The sequence below is a fragment of the Aotus nancymaae genome, unplaced genomic scaffold (genome assembly GCF_030222135.1).
Source record: "Aotus nancymaae isolate 86718 unplaced genomic scaffold, 86718_ANA_hifiasm-v0.15.2.pri h1tg000053l, whole genome shotgun sequence".
Lineage (NCBI taxonomy): Eukaryota > Metazoa > Chordata > Mammalia > Primates > Aotidae > Aotus > Aotus nancymaae.
The window spans coordinates 27,508,681-27,529,642 of NW_026988467.1; the positions used below are offsets into that span (position 1 = coordinate 27,508,681).

At 39.7% G+C, this 20,962-nt stretch overlaps 1 protein-coding gene and 1 non-coding gene across 18 annotated transcripts in view; both read right to left on the reverse strand.

Annotated features, from left to right (window-relative positions):
* The window catches only part of PUM1 (pumilio RNA binding family member 1), a 138,849-nt gene that overhangs the window by 36,387 nt on the left and 81,500 nt on the right, over nucleotides 1-20,962 (reverse strand). For 10 of the 17 annotated variants that reach the window (XM_064363595.1, XM_021668453.2, XM_012439856.2 and 7 more), the window contains 5 exons: nucleotides 14,744-14,837; nucleotides 13,480-13,596; nucleotides 7,832-7,983; nucleotides 1,886-2,024; nucleotides 654-797 (listed from right to left, as the gene is read on the reverse strand). In XM_064363595.1, the coding sequence (XP_064219665.1) occupies nucleotides 654-797; nucleotides 1,886-2,024; nucleotides 7,832-7,983; nucleotides 13,480-13,596; nucleotides 14,744-14,837 (646 nt within the window). The remainder of the gene's footprint in view (nucleotides 1-653; nucleotides 798-1,885; nucleotides 2,025-7,831; nucleotides 7,984-13,479; nucleotides 13,597-14,743; nucleotides 14,838-20,962) is intronic. The other 7 variants (XM_012439865.2, XM_012439858.2, XM_064363596.1 and 4 more) reach the window with 2 other exon arrangements.
* LOC135269554 (small nucleolar RNA SNORD103/SNORD85) lies at nucleotides 1,656-1,728 on the reverse strand. Its single transcript, XR_010337811.1, has one exon. It is a non-coding gene; the product is annotated as a small nucleolar RNA SNORD103/SNORD85 (small nucleolar RNA).

Here is a 20,962-nt window from a genome sequence, read left to right on the forward strand (position 1 = left end):
ATGGTGAAACCCCGTCTCTACCAAAAGTACAAAAGTTAGCCGGGCATGGCGGCACATGCCTATAATCCCAGCTACTCAGGATGCTGTGGCAGGAGAATCACTTGAACCTGGGAGACAGAGGTTGCAGTGAGCCGAGATTGTGCCACTGTACTTCAGCCTGGGTGACAGAGACTCTTTCTGGGGGGAAAAAAAAAACCCAACACCAAAAAAAAAAAACAACACTATTCCCCTCAACCAAATGTATTATTCTGTCACTTCTCATTACTCTTTCCCACTCCATTCCTCCATTCTTGCCCCTGTGGCGAAAAACAACCCCTCCTCTAAAAATTATCTTAAAATAATGACTTGGATTTCTGTGAAATCAGCCTTGAATTTCTGCCAAGAAAGCCATTTTGTGTGAGTAATCCAACTTCTATTTTCTCAGTGGAGCCGGACCTTGCTTCTAACCAGCTGGCACATGCTGCCTCCCAACCCCCAACAAAAAGGAGAATCCACCAAGGTCACTCATTGCTTCTGATCTCTTTTTGAAACATTAGAGGGTAGAACTGATATACTGAGAATTGCCAAAAGTGTGTTTCAACATACTTTAAGAATATCACTATCAGTTGCCGCTTTTAGATCTCTGGCAGGAGTCCACTCAGATGTACGCTCACCTGCTTGTGCAGCTGAGGAACTAATGATGACTGGGGCAGGAGCTACAAGTCGAACAGGAGCTCCAAGACCATTTCTCGCGCCCGCATTCACTACAAGGGCACCAGTTTGGTCATAGTAAGCAGCAGGAGCCAACACCGGATAACCTAGGAATATCAAGCCGACATAGAAATGTATATATTAAACAAACAAGTATCTCCTGGGTACCAACATATTGTCAATAATCACAAACTTAGCTTTGAGGCTAGATTAACCTAGATTTATATGCTGGCTCCATCACTTAAATAGTTGAATAAACAAACAACAGAGGCTACAAATGGTTAAAAAATCACAGTACTTTCATACCACATAACAATCTCAAAACAAATATACTGCAAAATAGCAGGAAAAACCTAAATAGGCTTTAAATAACATGACCTTTCAATATTATGTGAGACAGAATCTCCAAATCCCAGTTTAAGTCATACGAAAAACTGCAGGTGACTTCCTAAGAACACACAAAGCTTAGTTACACAAAGGCTTAGTAACTAAAAAACAAATGAAACAAGTTATAGTTATTCACTGAATTCATAAATGGCTCTGTTAAACTGGCTATGCTCTATGATCAGTAAAAAATACAGCGACATCTCTCAAAGATGTTTTGTACGTAGAATATCAAACTACATCCAATCCCAAGTAAAGCACTGAACCAGTCAATAGTGAACTAAAAACAATATATATTCAAGATATATCTATATAAACATGTATCTCAGAGGTACACAGTTAAAAAGGACCCCTAATATTAGTTTAACAGAAACCCTAAAAATGTAAGGGATGACCCAATCAAGGTGTACCAGAAATTTCTCCCTAATCATGCTGTTCAAAAATATCATCATAAAGCCTTATAAACTAGCTTGGCCACTCCACCTATCCCTAATTCTGAGACAGAAAACAGATAACCCACCAAGGAAAAAACACATATTCCAAGCTGCATGGACACTGAGATATCTCCAATGTGACTTAAGACTGGCTGAGAACAATGCTCTCATCAATGAACTATAGTCTAAGTGAGGGCAAGTGTGTATCATCCTTGCCAGTCCCCACACCATGACAAACCTAAGCAAGGTGAAAGCACTGCTCATTCCCCTCTGTATCACCTTAAACATGCAGCCTTTTCCCCCCGCCAAAGAATTAGGAATAGCATGCAGCCTTCCCCTCACCCCACAAAGAATTAGGAATAACAATGCAGCCGCACCTGGCATGCCTGCAGCCAGACCTTGTCCAAATGCAAGGGCAGAATTTACTGCTGCAGCTGCCACAAGGGGATCTGTTTGCTGTCCCTGCTGGTTCTGGTTTGGGGTCAAAGGACGTTGGCTGGCTCCTCCACGGAGAACCTGGGAAAGGAAGACAGAAATAAGTCACCCACTTTCTTTTCATTGCAGAAGACCTACCATATTCTCAGGTTGGGTCAACTTTTAAAACTTAATTGTAAAACATTTCACTATAATGGTTTTTATATGTCATGGCTGTTAGGGTAAAAATTCAATTAATAACATTTCATTGAATGAAATTTCATTCTACCATTCTTACTTTAAACATATTACCTTTATAAGCAGCAAAAAGCACCAAAAAAAGTGATGATTCATTAATTCAAACATTTTATCTCATCTGTCTCATAAAGTTCTTGTGACAATTAAGTTAAAAGATGAATTTTAAATATCTGGCATAGCAAATGGTAGTGTTATCAAATATTTAATGCCTACCACATGGCAAATGGGCAGACAAGATGGAGCAATGAACAAGACAGACAAAGCCCCTGCCCTCATGGAGCTTTTATTCTAATGAGTAAGACAGACAATAAACCATACTACACAATGTCAGTGCTCTGACAAAAAACAAGTGAAGAAAAACAAAAGAGTTCAACAGGCCGGGTGCAGTGGCTCATACCTGCAATCCCAGCACTTTGAGGAGGCTGAGGCGGGTAGATTACCTGAGGTCAGGAGTTCAAGACCGGCCTGGCCAACATGGTGAAACCCCGTCTCTACTAAAAATACAAAAATTAGCCGGGCGTGGTGAAAGGCGCCTATAATCCCAGCTATTGGAGGGGCTGCGACAGGAGAATTGCTTGAACCCGAGGGGCGGAGGTTGCAGTTAACTGAGATCCAGCCACTTCACTCCAGCCTGGGTAACAACAGTGAAACTCCGTCTCAAAAAAAAAAAAAAAAAAAAAGAGGACTATTAACCGAGTGTCGGGGTGGAGGTTCCAGATAGGATGAACAGGGTTATTCGCCCACATATTTAAAGTTAACTGAGTCTCACACGCACACAAAAGATGGAATGAAAATATTTCATCTTTAACACTAATATATTTATCAAGGCCCACATGGCCGCAAATGAGTTCACCAGATTCTATTTGGTAGGGCTCTCACCTGACTGTTTCTATTTCCCTTCACAAATTCTACAAACATGCTCATCTAAATGGTGGTAAGCATTAGTCAAGTTTAGTGCAGAATACCAGTTATGCCACTGTAATAAAGGATCTACTTTTCTGGGGGAGCAGGGAAAAGACAGGGCCATGCTCTGCTGCTCAGGCTGGTGTGTAGTGGCACAGTCTCAGCTCACTGTAACCTCTGCCTCCCAGGCTCAAGAGATGTTCCTACCTCTCCTGAGTAGCTGGTACTACAGGTGCGCACCACCACACCTGGCTAATTTTTCTATTTTTTGTAGAGACAGGGTCTCATCATGTTGTTCAGGCTAATCTCTAACTCCTGGGCACAAGTAATCCACCTGCCTTGGCCTCCCTAAGTGTTGGGATTACAAATGTCAGCCACTGAGCCTAGCCAAAGATCTACTTTTTACTAATGAAACACAGTCAATCATTATTATTCTGTATAATGTGAAGAATCTATCTCACAAGATCTACACACTTCAGAAAGCAAAAATACAAAATCCACAAACCAAGTTAAAATTACTGAAGTCCTAACGGTGTGCTTTGCCATACTGTCAAGTGCACTGTTCTTAATCAGATCACTTTCAATTCTACTGTGCTATTTATAAAAGTTAGATATATGGTCAAGAAAATGGGTACAGATTATTCTTGGTACCAGTGGTAAAAAAATGTAAAAAGAGAAACCAATTACCAATTAAATATTGTTAAGTGAGTATAAGGTGACCAACACTGTCCACACTGGCAAGAGGAGACGTGTGGACATTTAATTTGCTCACTCTTTTACTTCTTCATCAGTAATAAGAATTAACCAATGATCTTGCAGATTTGCTGGAAATATCTGAAATGATGTCTTTAAGCCACGCTGCCTGATACCTAGGAGATAATCAATAACCAACAGCAAATTCCTATTATCAAGATATTACATAATTTGTTTCTGACCTAAAGAACCTAACCAACTTCATGAGAGAAAGTGTGTTCCAAACTACATAGATGGAAGAGTTGGGGGGCTCGACAGGTGAGTTTTGCCAAATACTTAGAACGTACACGTCCAATAACTCAGAAGAGATCTCACTCTAGGATAAGTAAATAGCATGCACAGAAATATGGCAATACTAGTAGTTCAAAATTGCTCAAGATTTTAAAAAGCAATGAAAGCACTGCTTTCATAGAACATAAAGATGTAGGTTTATGTGTGATTAGGTGTTCTATGAAGAAAGGGCAGGAGTGGTAGAGTAAACAAGGTACCTAAAGAAAGACATAGTCAAAGACTACTGATGGGTCTTGTAATAAGAAAGAAAAACAGTGTTAGCTTTTTGTCCACTCTCTAGAAATCTGTCCAGTACCCTGACAACAAATAAAAGTTCTTCAGTTACCTGCCAAAATTCATATACTTTCATCAATAGCTGTCAAGTCCATGATTTTATGGAAACAAAATACACAATTTCACAAGTAATATTTTAAAGTCTAATAAAATCTACAAAATGACTGAATTTATAAAAACCATCCTAGAACAGTTAGCTTGCCTAGAACTCAACATATACTTTCTGATAAAATACAAGGGCCCAAAAGGGCCAACAACAAAGTTTAAAAAGAACCTCTCATTTTAATTACTGTGACAACGGAGTTTACCAAGAAAATCATATTTTCCTCAAATACTTAAAACCAGAAACTGGCACCCCAAAAAAAGGAACTAAACCAATGACTGCTTGTTAAAAACTAATGCTAAAAACTTCTTAGTAGAGTTTGACAGAACCTATAGGGCATGACTGAAAACTGAAAAGTTAATGATTATCATGTCCATTTTATAACAAAAATACATGCATTCAGAGAAGCCATCCAACTTGCCCTAGTTGTAGCTAGTTAATAGTAGAAGACAAGAGCTCTGATTTTCTTTAAGATATCACAATATGGTCAGAAAACAAGTTGTCAAGACAAAGGCTTATGTTCAAATCTTAACAACTTTGTATTTGTGTGACCCTGGGCATACAAATTCTATTTCCTCAATCAATTTTCTCTCAGTTATGAAATTCTATTTCATAAAATGAGAAGTTGTACATCTATAATAATTAGTAAGAGAAATAGAAATTGTATGTACAGCACTTAACTTTGTACAGTAAGCTTTCTATAAGTAGTAGTTATTAGTATTATTCTTGTTCAGTGTATCAGAGCTAATTTTAAAACATGGCAATTACCTTAGTCTTCCAAATGCATAATAATTTGACAACTATTTAAACAAAAGATGATCACACAAAGAAATGCACACTTATCCACAAAGAGCAGATCTTAAGAAATTATTTGCTAGGTGCAGTGGCTCACGTCTGTAATCCCAGCACTCTGGGAGGCCAAGGTGGGCGGAACACTTGAGGTCAGGAGTTCAAAACCAGCCTGGAAACACGGTGAAACCCCATTACTACTAAAAATACAAAAACAAGCTGAGTGTGGTAGCACGTGCCTGTAATCCCAGCTACTAGGGAAGCTGAAGCAGGAGAATCACTTGAACCTGAGAGGTAAAGGTTACAGTGACCAAAGATGTACCACTGCACTCTAGACTGGATGATAGAGCAAGACTATGTTTGAAAAAAAAAGAGGGCCGGGCACGGTGGCTCACGCCTGTAATCCCAGCACTTTGGGAGGCCGAGGCGGGTGGATCACGAGGTCAAGAGATCGAGACCATCCTGGTCAACATGGTGAAACCCCGTCTCTACTAAAAATACAAAAAATTAGCTGGGCATGGTGGCGTGTGCCTGTAATCCCAGCTACTCAGGAGGCTGAGGCAGGAGAATTGCCTGAACCCAGGAGGCGGAGGTTGTGGTGAGCCGAGATTGCGCCATTGCACTCCAACCTGGGTAACAAGAGCGAAACTCCACCTCAAAAAAAAAAAAAAAAAAAAAGAAAGTAAAAAAGAAAAAAAGAAATTTATTTAACAGGCAGGCAGGCGCAGTAGTTCACGCCTGTAATCCCAGAACTTTGGGAGGCCAAGATAGGCAGATCACTGGAGGTCAGGCATTCGAGACCAGCCTGGCCAACATGGTAAAACCCCATCTCTACTAAAAATACAAAAATTAGCCAAGTGTGGTGGCACACACCTGTAATCCCAGCTACTCAGGAGGCTGAGGCAGGAGAATCACTTGAACCCAGAAGGCGGAGGTTGCAGTAACCAAGCTCACGCCACTGCACTCCAAGCTGGGCAACAGAACTAGACTCCATCTCAAAAATCAAACAAAAAAAGAAATTTAACAGATCACTCATTCAGTCAGCAAATTATTTACTTATATATATGGTATGAGAACTGCATCTGTTGCCAAGAAAATCATTTAATAGTTTCCAAATAAGAGGGAGAATTTCAAGACCTGTGGAATCTACAAAAAAAAAAAAAAAAATTAAACATACACCCTCTGAGTTAAGACTGATGTCAAGCAAAAAATTCTTGTTTGGATCATATAATATATATGAGCAGGGTGTTTTGCCTCAAATGATAGCTTTTATCTGACAATGTGTATCGAAGCCTAAATGCTGATTTCATTTGCACCAGAAAAATTCCATTACTAGGAATTTTTTCCAAGGATACGCTATGTAAAGGACGTTTATCAGTCTCATTCAAAACACCACAATACTGATATAAATGAAGTATCAAATATAATAGACTAGTCGAAAAACAGTATCCTTTGATGGATTTTAATGTATCTAGTAAAGACAACATTTAAAAGAACACCAGGTTGGGCGCAGTGGCTCACTCCTGTAATCCCAGTACTATGGGAGGCTGAGGCGGGTGGATCACAAGGTCAGGGGACCAAGACCCTCCTGGTCAACATGGTGAAATCCCATCTCTACTAAAAATACAAAAATTAGCTGGGCATGGTGGTGCGTGCCTGTAGTCCCAGCTACTTAGGAGGCTGAGGCAGGAGAATCGTTTGAACCCAGGAGGCAGAGGTTGCAGTGATCCGGGATTGCGCCACTGCACTCCAGTCTGGCGACAGAGTGAGACTCTGTCTCAAAAAAAAAAAAAACCATGAAAACACCCTGCTAAATAACACAGTAAAGTATGAAATCAGAATGTAAAACCATGTGAGCAGAATAATGCCAATTTTGTAAAATATTAAGTAATAAGGCTAAAATAACAGATGCCGAACATATTAACACTGGTTTTCTGACATAAGGATTTAGGGCGATTTTTTTTTTTTAAGTTTTCTAGTTTACCAAAGTTTCTATCAATAAAGAGGTGTTACTCTAGCAATCAAGGGAGGAAATGGCCTGTTTAAAAAAAAAAAGATGTAGTTTTGCAGTTTACTGTCCTTTTTCAACTCAAATAAAAAGCTAACATAGATAGGTTTAAGATTTACATCCAATTCAATAGCCACTGTAAATAAGCAGTCTAAAAATCTAGTACCCCTGCTTTGGTAGCAAGCCTCTTGCAAAACCCTGAAATGATCTGAAAGTGGTGACTGGCAAGCAACTATAGTATGGCAGAACAAGATTTTACTGTAATTTTGAAGATCTACTTTACACTTGCTAGCTACGCTGTTTCCCTGTAAGTGAACTAATTAGTATCATTACCCCACCTAGGTACAATAGTGTCTGATACATAAACGCCATTCCACAAGAATAGTTAAGTCTGTGCCTGAACTCAGATACACACAAACAAGAGGAAATTCATGCATTTACAGTGTTTTTCTATTAGGCGCAATATCACCTATTAATTATCCACAATACTAAAATTCCCACTTAGAAGAGGTAAATTTTGTCTACATTTACCTGCTGCTGTCCTTGCTGAGCCTGTGGGGTCGTCTGTTGATTAGCTGAATTAGTTGCTGCGGCGGCAGCAGCAGCTTGCTGCTGGAAAAGACTGGCAGGGTAGACTCCCCAGGGAGTAACTCCATAATACTGGTGAGGGACCACAGCTGGGCCTAAAAATAGCAAACGAAAGGTAAAGAAAGTCTGAACTACTAAGACTCACCTCAGGCTTTCCAAATATTACATCTGACTCAATAGATCCTACTGTAAAATATTAACTTAAAAGTATATTGATTTATGCTAGCTAATCATTAACTCTCTTTTTAAAGAATAGTAAATATTCTATGAGATCCTTACACCAGTCTTCTAACATAGACCTAGAAGAAGAAGCACTGAGGGATAAAACATCAGAGAACTGAAAGGGAGAATAAGTGATAGAAGGGGTTGGATTTAAGAATAGATGGAGGATGGAGGATAGATAGAAACAATATATGTTGTTAGAAAGGAGTAAATGGAGGGTTTGTGTGCTTAAAGTGATGAAATAGAACAGAAGGTTAGGATGTATCCCACATTCAATGGTAAGAATGGCGCCTAAGGTGATTAACAGAGTGCTAGTGTTTCAATAACTCCAAAGAAACAAACATCTATCGATCTTCTGACAAGAAAACCCAAACACCCAAGTGAACCCTCAATGCAACTTCAAAATTGTTGTTTGTTTTTGTTTTGTTTTGTTTTGTTTGAGACCAGGACTCTGCCACCCAGGCTGGAATGCAATGAATCAATCTCAGCTCACTGCAGCCTTAACCTCCTGCACTTAAGCGATCCTCCCACCTCAGCCTCCCTAGTACCTGGGACTACAGATGTATGCAACCACACCTGGTTAATTTTTTTTTTTTTTTTTTTTTTTTTTGTAGAAGTCTATGTTGCCCAGGCTGGTGTCAAACTCCTGGGCTCAAGTGATCCACCTGACTTGGCCTCCCAGATTGCTGAAACAATAGGCTTGAGCCACCACGCCTGGCCCCTATTTCTATTTTTAAAGTCACAAAGGCATTCAACACAACTACATTCAGACATTGATATGTGAAATTTTAAATTTAAGTCAACGTTGAACATAAACAAAAAAATACAACAACACCTTGACTTGTCAGACCTGCTGAGAACCTTAAAAAAAGTTAAGCATTCTCTGTAATTCCAGTACTTTGGGAGGCCGAGGTGGGCAGATCACTTTGAGGTCAGGAGTTTGAGACAGGCCGGCCAACATGGTGAAACTCCATCTCTACTAAAATAATACAAAAAATTAGCCAGATGTGGTGGCAGATGCCTGTAATCCCAGCTACTCGGAAGGCCAAGGCAAGAGAATTGCTCGAACCCAGGAGGCAGAGGTTGAAGTGAGCCAAAATTTTGCCACTGCACTCCAGCCTGGGCAAGAGAGCAAGAGTATCTTAAGAAAACAAAACAAAACAAAACTAAGCATTCTGCTTTAATCCAAATTGTTTACTTTCTTTGGCAACAAAGTACAGCTGCAGTCTGCCACATAAAGTAGGTAACAGAGATGTATGTAACAAAGTTATGCAGATAACAACCCAAGTGTGGCAGAAACCTAATCATAGAATTCTATGATGAAGCTGGTGGCAAGGAACACCAAGGACACATTTGCTAACCAGGAAATGGGCTCAAAGCCAGTTCTTCAAATCTGCTGAAACATATCTCCAAGTTGAACTTCCTTAGTTAAAGCACAGAGTTAAATATTTACAACTTGATTTATTAACAATAACGAAGCCTTATACTGAAGTTCTGAAGAGCTGTTTCAAATATTACAGCTACTCTGATGCAATAGCTAATTCTGGAGAAACACATACTTCATTAAGCCAAAATACGTACATATTCTTATTTCTCCCATTTTAAGCTTCTAAAACACAGTAAGTCAAATTGTATCGCTGTCCAATATAAACATGTTTTGACATTTCTAATTTGCTGTTTTCTATACCTGCGGGTTAGCAAAGATTAAGCAGCTCTGTTTACAAGGGTGCACACTGTGAAACACTACAGCTGGGTACAGAATGAAGGTGTTGCTAAGAAGAGCTGTTACACTATCAACTATTTTACTATAAGAAAAGGGGTTAAGACATTTTTAACTTGTCAGAAACTGAACAGCCTAAAAGCCATGTATTCAAGCTTAAAAAAGAGTGATAGAGCCTCATACTCATCTGATTAGTGTTTATAAAGCAGGGTGGTCTTGGGCAGTTAAAGAAAAAAAATACCAGGAAAAACACAAAGAAAGACCCTAACTGTGCCTTAGTTTCCTCACTTGTAAAATGAGTAAACACAGGCAGAGTGTTCCTTAACCAAAGTGCTTGGGACCAGAAGTGTTACAGCTTTCAGATTGTAGACTATCTGCATATATAAGAGTTATCTTGGGGATGTAACCCAAGTCTAAACACAAAGTTCATTTATGTTTCATATACATATGCCTTATACACACAGCCTGGGGGTAATTCTACTTTTCCATTGAGGATGCTGAATAAATAAACTGTGTGCTGTGTGCCTGTGTTTTGACTATAATCCATCATATGAGGTCAAGGTCAAGTGTGGAATTTTCCACTTGTGGTGTTATGTTAGTACTCAAAAAGGTTCTGAATTTTCAGATTAGAGATGCTCAACCTGTAACAGCTGTTGTGAGTACAGATGTATCTACCTTGAACTAGTGGGTTGCAACCTGTAATAACTGTCTCAAGCCTCTCCCAAAAGCCAACAAAAGAGAACCTCTACTGGGCAAGGATCGCTATACCATCAACATTTGCATTATTCCCTAAATTTTCTCAACTGGTATTTCTACTACTATACTCTGGTCACATGGCCTAACATTAAATTAGGAGAACATCCTGGGACAAATCATTGAGCTTCACTCATCAGGATGCCTACTTCAATTCCTGTGTGACTCACACCCTCTAAGAATACACAGATCCATAGTTTGGACAGTTAACATTTCCTGTTATTTGTGAAAGTATTAATTCATTTTCACCCTGGCTCAACTAACATACACAAAAAATAAGATTCTGATCACCAAATTACCATCTCAGTGACAGCAGCAGTGTCAACCCTAGGACCAGCTCTTTAAGTAACATAAATCAATAAAGGAAAAGACTTCTAAAAAAAGTACAGAAAAGACAATTCAAGAAAGACAGCACAGGCATTCTAAATAATACAGTGAAACATATGCACGGGCTTTGGAGTTAAACCCGGTTCAAACCCCAACTCTACAACATTTAAACTGTGTGACTTCAAATGAGATAGCTCCCTAGATTGGGCGCAGTGGCTCACAACTATAATTCCATCACTCTGGGAGGCTAAGGCGGGTGAATCACTTGAAGTCAGGAGTTCGAGACCAGCCTGGCCAACATGGCAAAACCCTATCTCTACTAAAAATACAAAAATTAGTCGGAAGTGGTGGTGGACGCCTCTAGTCCCATCTGTTCAGGAGGCTGAGATGGGAGAATCACTTGAACCCTTAGAGGCAGAGACTGCACCACTGAACTCTAGCCTGGGTGACAGAGCTCTCGTTCTGTTTTTGAGACAAAGACTGTCTCAAAAAATAAAAATAAAAAAATGCAGGTCTCTGAGCCAGAAATTTCTAATCATTTGACAAACTATATGAAAGAAAAGCATTCAGGACAATGCCTGACAAAAGTTAAGTGCTCAATAAATATTAATGATGGAGATCATTCTCCTAGGAAGAGCTTTCTGTTTCCCCCGGAAAGGGAATGACCACAGACAGACAGACACCCTATATTAACTATGCTCCCATCATAACATGACAAAATGTAAACAATTTTAAAGAAAATCTAAGAAATGCTAGGCTGCATTTAAGTTCATAATTGCAAATTATATGCTATATAATAAGAAGTAAAATTTCAAAGTAATATTTAGTCATAATTGACTTGAAGGGATCTTCCCCCAATGAATAACTATATTGGAAGACATTTTGTTTGTCCTAATGTTGAATTCAATCCATCATACATTTATGGCCCCACTATGATAACAGTAATTGTGGAACACAGTCAAATAACAAAGATGACTGACTGACTTTAAAAAATCTAGTCTCAAAGGAAAGAAAAAAACACTCATAGGCTGGGCACAATGGCACATGCCTGGAATTCCAGCACTTTGGGAGGCTCAGGCAGGAGGACTGCTTGAGCTCCGGAGTTTGACACAATACCAGCCAAGGTAACACCGGCAAGATCACCCCATCTCTACAAAAAATTTAACAATTATCCAATACCAGTATGGTGGTGCACACCAGGAGCCCTAGCTAGCTACTCAGGAGGCTGAGGCAGGAGGATCAAATAAGCCCGAGAATTCAAGGTTACAGTGAACTGTATTCATGCCACCGCATACCAGCCTTGGCAATAAAGTAAGATCCTGTCTCCAAAAAACATAACAGAAAAAAGAACTAATGTATACATCCACAAACAAATAAAAACAGTGCAGTAATTAGTGATACCAAAAGAATAGGAGAATAGTTAACAAGGAAGGTTCCTTAGAGGTGACAATGTCAGGTAGGGTACTCATAGGCAAAGAATGGGAAAAAGAGCTTACTATAGAAGACCACAGTGTCCAAAGACAGGGGCCTAAACCAATGCAGTATCTGCAGCAAACTAAAATCAGATTTGTATTGCTACAATGTGTTAGCCAATGGCAGTCAATTAGAAAGGGAACTAGGTGGTGCACATGTAGAGACCTGCATGAAGCATGGTGACGGAGCCCTATATGCAGTGGGTCCCAATCCTAGCTAATCCACAGAATTACCTGGAAGCTCCTTAAAAATACTGATTCCCGCCAGGCCTAGTGGCTCACAACTGTAATTCCAGCATTTTGGGAAAGTCAAGAGATCGAGACCATCCTGGCCAACATGGTGAAACCCCGTTTCTACTAAAGATACAAAAATTAACTGTGTGTGGTGGCACAGGCCTATTGTCCCAGCTACCTGGGAGGCTGAGGCAGTAGAATCACTTGAACCCAGGAGGCAGAGGTTGCAGTAAACCAAAATCACGTCACTGCACTCCAGCCTGGCAACAGAGTGAGACTCCATCTCAAAAAAAAACAACAGATTCCAAGGAACAAGACACCCCCACCCCAACCGCGACTCCAAGTAAGTTGTAATCATCAGCCATGTTTGGTAGTAACTGCAGTATGCCATATTAGGGTAGCAAAAAGGGAAATCAAAAAAAGGTTTAAGCAGAAAGATGAAGGGGTAAGATCTAAGTTTGAAAGCATTTTCTTGAACAATTTAGAGGGGAAGACAAGGTTAAAGAGTCAAGGAAATTAGAAATACATGATAGAGACCAGTAAAAGGACCTGAACTATATGATAGATTAGAGGTGGTAGGAGGTCTGGGCAAAGAGAGAAAAATAAATGAGCATCTGGTAGCTCCAAGGATCAAAAATACCATATGCAAGGGGTATGTGATTAATTTGCCTTTCAACATTTTCAAGTCTGAGGGGCCTATGACACAGCTAAGGAGAGATATTAAGCTGGCAGGTAGATGACATCGAAATTCCGGAGAAATCTCCACTGGCGACATGGATTTGGAAAGAGTATAAAGAATGCACTCCCATCTCAAATGACTTTTCAGCAGGTGAGAAAATCCCTCATGCAGCAGAATGTCTCACCTAGTGTCGCTGCTGCAGCCAATCCAGCTGTGTAGGGGTCCGTCCCTGGGGGAGCAGCGCTGATGATGTATGGATTGGGGACAAACGCAGCGGGAGCTAAACCTGCTGAAAACATACCTGTCAGTAAAAACAAACTTGACTAAAACTGCAGCCCTACCAAATACCTACACAGTTTGACTATTCATTCCAGACTGTAGATGAGGAAAAAATGAAAAAAGAGAAGACAGGACAGGTTGAGAGTAAAGATAAATTTTAAAAAGGTAACTGCTTTACTGAAGATTATAATGAAATGTTTCTATAGGCAAGTTTTACCTTCGCTAAATATTTAACTTAAAACTGTATATACAGTTTTAAATTCAGTATAATTTCTTAAAGATTATTAAAATTGTAACAGGCTACAATAGAGCAATTTAAAAGACTTTCATTAAAATGGGATGAAGGAAAGTATTTATTTCTACTTAAAACAATTTTATAAACAGTTTTCATGAAATCAAATGTATGGGTACTTATAAAGACTACCATTTACAACCCTACAATATCAGACCCAAGGACTTTATGCCTGGCCTTTATTTATTTAGGTTGGAACTAAGTATATTCTTCTATAGCATATCACATACAAGATTAGCTATCTCCTCTCTGCTCAATCATGCCATTTTGACACATTAAAAAAAAAATCTGCTTCTACTTGTTTACACTTAATGCACTCTATTTCTAAGAGACCTCAAGAAGTTCCAAAGGGAAGAAATGTCTAGGTAGTACAATGAAAACGTCTCTCAAAACTTTACGGCTACAGGAAAAGGGCAAAGCTACCTTAAAACCAGTTATTATGCAAAAATACTTTTATATATTTTTTCAATACCTACTTACTGGAAAATGAATTTATACTATTTGCTCATAAAATGAGAAGCTGATATATTTACAGTCTATAGAACCACAACTTATTTAATCAATGTCATCCAGCATTCAGCATGTTGAAAGAGCTAATGCTAGTCACCGCTCACTATTGTGGTAAATACTTAAATCCTGAAACAGCTGAGGTAGGGCAACAGCTGACCACTGAAGAAATCTTATGATGTAGGACTACAAGGTATGTCAAAAATAATGTGGCTAGAGACAACTGGACAAAAGAAAGAAGCCATTTACTCTGTCTGAGGGATTGTGTGCACTTTTATAATCAGTCTAAATTACTGGGTTTCACCGCATCCAGTTATCCTAAAATGGCGGCCACATCTATCACGAAAAAGCTATGGGCTTAAGGACTTACCAATGTGCGGCTGATGAGCAGCTGCCAGTGCGTACTGCTGCTGCTGAGCAGCTGTCAACTGCTGGACAGCAAGCGCATTAGGTCTTTGGAACAGCTGAGGCAAGAGGAAAAACATGGTGTGGTTAGGGAAACTGGCTTACGAAATCATTTAAAAACCTCTCTGACTAAAAATTTCAATAAACCCTTATTTAGGCATGATACTTTAACAACAATAAATGTTCCCACACTCTACTTCATTCCCATGGGATTCTAATGTTTCATAGTTCTGTTCTCCCTGTCTCTCTTTCTTTACTTCAATTTGCTATGCCCTGGTCCCATGAGCTGACCACTTCATATATTATATGTCCCCTGAAACACACACACACACACACACACACACACACACACACACACACGCACGCACTCTTTATATATATAATATATATATGCATGCAAAAGCCCTAATGGTCATCAGTAGGTGTACAGGTCCTGCCTGATCCAAAGCAAAGTTAAAAATTAGACAAATGTACTACAAACTGATTTGCTACATTGCCCCTAGTGCTGAATCTCCTTTCAGTGCTTTCAAGACCCCACAAATAACTGAATTAATCCTCACCTACCCACATTTTGGAGAAGAATATGAAAAGTGTTCACTTCACCCTCTGGGCTGCCCCTTCCTGGGAAAATGGTATTAAGTAACTTCCTTAACTAGTAGCTTATTCTAATGAGTAAATTAGACACTTGCCCAACTTTTGGTAGCTTCAAAGTCTTCTGGGATACTGTTCTTTATATGTTGAAAATAAAACAGCAGAAATACAGCAGCTACTAACAAAACTTAGATTATGAGCTCACACCTAGCACACTTCTTAGTTCTAAAGAAAAGAAAAAAAGTTCAAAGGCTTTAACAACACTAAGAATGCCTTATTATTCTACCTTAATAAAAAATCAATCATTCACTCATTAATTCAACAAACATTTATGAAACAAACGATACCTGTTAGGCACTGTGCAAGAAACTAGGGATATGACAGTGAATAAAACAATACATAATCCCTGCCCTGATGGAGATTACATTTTAGTATGAATTACCGATACTGGTACAAAGAAAGGGGATGCCAGTAACCTGATTTGTGGATCCCTTAATAGGCCTCTTTCCAAGGAGTGATACTGAAGACTTCAATGTTTGTTAAAATCAGACTGAAAGCACTTACTGAAGGGACATCCCTGGATAGGACCTTCAACCTACCTGCTCTTCCTACAGGATTTTTCAACAGCTCAGTTGACATTGCTGGATGATGTGTAACAGACACTATGGATCTTGAATTACAGTTGTCCTCATAAAGAGACCTGATTATTTCAGACATTAGGAGATAATGTCATTCTACCAGCTCAGCTTAATTGTTGTCACGACTGAACTTACTCTTATCCTAGGTGTCCACCACCTAGGATTTTAGAGATTTGGCTACCCTCTACACCTCAAACATGAAGAGGCTAATTTTAGACTAAAAGAAAACAAAAAGTGAATACTTTGAACATACTACCCCCATTTCACCTGTCACTTCTCTAGTCTTAATCTCTGCTTTTGGAGTATGAATGTCAAAAGTAACCACGCACCTATTTCAAAAATAGTTTAGGTTTTGTTTTTTTCAAAAGTTAAAGAAAAACTTCACTGTGATGCTGGTAAAAAGGAAACAGTAGTACTAAATATCAAGTCTTAAAAAGAAATATGGGGGGCTCACACCTGTAATCTCAACACTTTGGAAAGACAAGGTGGGTGGATCACGAGGTCAGGAGTTCGAGACCAGCCTGACCAACAAGGTGAAACCCCGTCTCTACTAAAAATACGAAAATTAGCCAGGCATGGTGGCGCATGCCTGTAATCCCAGCTATTCAGGAGGCTAAGACAGGAGAATCGCTTGAATCTGGGAGACAGAGGTTGCAGTGAGCCGAGATCGTGCCATTGTACTCCAGCCTGGGCAACAGGGCAAGACTCCATCTCAAATAAAAAAGGGCAGGGGAACTGAATCTACTGACAGACATTATCAAAACATTTGTCTTCCAGGAATGGAGCCAGTCAAGACAATTTGGTAATATTGTGGTTGGGTGCGCTGGCTGAGGCCAAGGCAAGAGGATCAGGAGGTCAGGAGATTGAGACCATCCTGGCCAACACAGTGAAACCCCATCTCTACGAAAAATACAAAAATTAGCCAGGTGTGGTGGTGCACACCTGCATTCCCAGCTACTCAGGAGGCTAAGGCAGGAGAATTGCTTGAACCCCCCAGGAGGCAGAGGTCGTAGTGAGAGGCAGGGGTTGTAGTGAGACAAGATCGTGCCACTGCACTCCATCCTGGCGACAGAGACGCCGTCAAAAAAAAAACAAAACAGTGTGCTTGTGATTTCTGCAAGTTGGTTTTACATGTCTGTTTTACTAAAGATGTGTCTCACACAGTACTTCCTCCAACAGCAGGCAGTCCTCCCAAGAAGGGCAGCCCTTCTTCACAATATAACTATGAGATACATTGTGAAATATTTCATAGTTCCACTAAATATGTACTGTCTCTTCAGTAAGTTTCTGGAATTTTTCTGACCTGAAACCTTTTGCAACATTTAACATATCAGACACTCATTGTGTTAGCTTCTCCTCTCCACCCTTCTTTGCCCTACTACAAACGAAAGAATTCATTTCATTCAACAAACATTTTTGAGCACCTAGTATTAGGCAGGTGCCTGTGACATGGAACTGGGGAAATTAAGACAGTATGTTCAGAACACAACTCCTAAGGGTATCCTGACTTATTAACCACCGCCATTCCGTCTGACTTAACCTCACTTTGTATTTTTTTTGTTTGCTTGTTTGTTTCAAAAGTCAGAGTCTTACTCTGTCACCAAGGCTTGAATGCAGTAACATGACCATGGCTCACTACAGCCTCAAACTCCTGGGCTCAAGCAATCCTCCTGCCTCATCCTCCAAGTAGCTGAGACTATAGGTGCATCCCACCACACCTGGCTATTTTTTTTTTTAACTTTTGTATAGATAAAGCCTATGTTGCTCAGGCTGGTCTGGAATTCCTAGGCTCAAAAGATCCTTCCACTTTGGCCTCCCAAAGGGCTGGAATTACAGGTGTGAGCCACCACACCTGGCCATATATTTTTTTTAATATTACATGTAAGTCATATGTATGGGTACTATATTTGCAAATATACATGAAAATACATGGTATGTGGGAATACCATAAAAGTAATTATTCCATATAACATTAGCTTATGGTTTTCACCATCATATTACCACATTTTGAAAGCAGGAACTATTACTTTTAACTAAAAGCATACAAGCCTTACAAGAGGCCCCCATATAGCCTATGTTTGAGAGCTGATTAATATCTTAGCAATTATGGTGAATAGAAAAGGATTTTCTTGAGACCATTTTGCAGTAAACAATTTAACAAAAGTAAAGTATACATGTACACCAGACAGATTTGATTACAGAACAGATTATAGTAATTTTAGCACATTCTCTTTATGTAAATGGTGCAATATTAACTGGAAATACAGAGTATTCAAAACAAATTGGGTAATTGGCAAGTGACAGATTCCAAAGGATCCTGAAACACTTGCACAAATGCCATCTGCTGGGCAAAGCACTGAGCTCTGCTTACATTTTCGCGTTTTCCACAAAGCAAACGAATATCCCATAACTGAGAAACAAAATACTGTGAGAGTTGGGGAAAATGTTTATTTAAAGGTCAGTATAATGATAAATGTGATGCTGTTGATTATAATTCACTTGGGTAGATTTTACAAGTTGTTCAAGAGTCTGAATGCAGGGGAAAATGTATCATCTACTTCAAGCATATCAAGGTTCCTAATAAACACTGAAGGCATAATTTGGGAAGTAGACAAACAAACTGGTTTGCCTCCTTTCTCCGTCACTTACTATATAAAAAAACACTCTATATGGTTCTTATTCCAGAAAGGAATCCAGGCAGCCAAAAACACCCAACACAGTGATTGACAGGTACTAACATGTAGTTGGCATCTTATAAAAGATAGCTACTACTATTATTACTGTTGTTATCAATAGCAGTTGCTGACATAAAAAAAATTATGGGGCTTTCTGAATCTGGAGGAGGAATGTCTAAACAAAGAGTTAAAAAATGCAAAAGACTACTCCCCCAACCCCACCACAGTAAAGTGTACTGCCAGCCCTGACTTTTTTTTTTTTTTTTTTTTACCAGTTTGAGGCTATATACATAGTAGACAGGGGTTAAGAGCACTGACTCTGGAGTCAGACAGCCTTGGTTTCTATCTCAGCTAACCACTGACTTGCTATGTAACCTCTGGCAAATCGTTTAATCTCTCTGTGCCTCATTCTCCTCTTCTCTCTAATATGACAATAAAGACACATGTAACACAGAAGGTTGCTGTGGGGATTAAAATTAACACATGTAAAGCACTTGTAAGAGTCCTTTACGTGTAATGGTAATGAGCTTTCTGATGAATGGGGAGAGCACCTCCAACAGACTCAGCCCCTTCTGAGCGTCACCTTTTACAGTTCCTTCCCAGAGCCAGGCAACTCAAGCAGACCAAAAGCTGAGGGCAGGACTCCTCCTAGTCTGTATTAAGAGTCAAAATCGCCAGGCGCAGTGGCTCACACCTGTAATCCCAGCACTTTGGGTGGCTGAGGCAGGAGGATCACCTGAGGTCAGGAGTTCGAGACCAGCCTGACCAACATGGAGAAACCCCATCTCTACTTAAAATACAAAATTAGCCAGGCGTGACAGCGTATGCCTGTAATCCCAACTACTCAGGAGGCTGAGGCAGGAAAAGCACTTGAACCCGGGAGGCAGAGGTTGAGGTGAGCCAAGATCACGCCAATGCACTCCAGCCTGGGAAACAAGAGCAAAACTCCTTCTCAAAAGGGGGAAAAAAAAAAAAGGTAATCTCTCACTGCACCAGGACCATCAACCACTATCAGTGGGTCACAAAGATAACAGAGAAGAAAGAAAACAATTTATGTTTTTATGGATGAGTACTTTCTGCATTATGCTAACTTTCAGAAAAAGCTATGAATACAGTGGAATTTGAAGGTGAGACAACTCTGCTTACTAAAAGGCTCTGCGTTTCTAGTACAAGGTCCAAAGGAAACAGTCTGAAGCTAGAAACCAAAATAACAGCTACTTGCATAGCTTGTACCAGTTGACCCTAAATTTCACTGAGTTGTTGTTGTGTGTTTTTGTTTTTTTGAGACAAGAGTCTTGCTCTGTCGCCGAGGCTGGAGTGCAGTGGTGCAATCTTGACTCACTGCAACCTCCACCTCCCAGGTTCAAGTGATTCTCTCAGCCTCTAGAGTAGTTGGGATTAGGATTACAGGCATGCACCACCACACCCCGCTAATTTTTGTATTTTTTTTTTTTTTTTTTTTTTTTTGAGACGGAGTTTCGCTCTTGTTACCCAGGCTGGAGTGCAATGACACGATCTCGGCTCACCGTGACCTCCGTCTCCTGGGTTCAGGCAATTCTCCTGCCTTAGCCTCCTTAGTAGCTGGGATTACAGGCACGCACCACCATGCCCAGCTAATTTTTTGTATTTTTACTAGAGACGGGGTTTCACCACATTGGCCAGGCTGATCTCCTGACCTTGGGTTATCTGCCCGTTTCTGCCTCCCAAAGTGCTGAAATTACAGGCATGAGCCACCGTGCCTGGCCTCTTATGTGTAAAAATAAAACAGGTGCCCCACCTCATGGGGTTGTTTTCAGGATACACAGAGAAAATCCCTTCAAAACATTAAAAGCACTGTATCAGTGATGGGATTATAAAATGTTAAGAAAAAAGTGTATTTTGGAGTCATTACTCAGCATATGAAATCTGTGAAATCTTGCTACTGTTTGAAGCGTCTAGATCAAAGCCCAGTTTCCAGGTTATTTGAACTACTGCAATGATCGACTAATGATTACAATGATTTTTGGTAAATGCATACAAACTAAATCATGCTGTTAAACTAAAAAAAAATTATAATCATCATCATCATCATCATCTGTGCATTTCTTTGGCAGATGAAGAATCTGATTCCAAAATAAATGATTTCTAAGATCCTAAGGAAAAACAAAACATATCCCTCCACTAAGTATATCAATACCTTTTGAGAAAAACTTTACCATAAGTAAAATTTGAACCAAGTTAAATAATAGAGGTAAGCTTCAACTGATCAATTACTAGTCACTCTTTTTTTCAGTTACTATT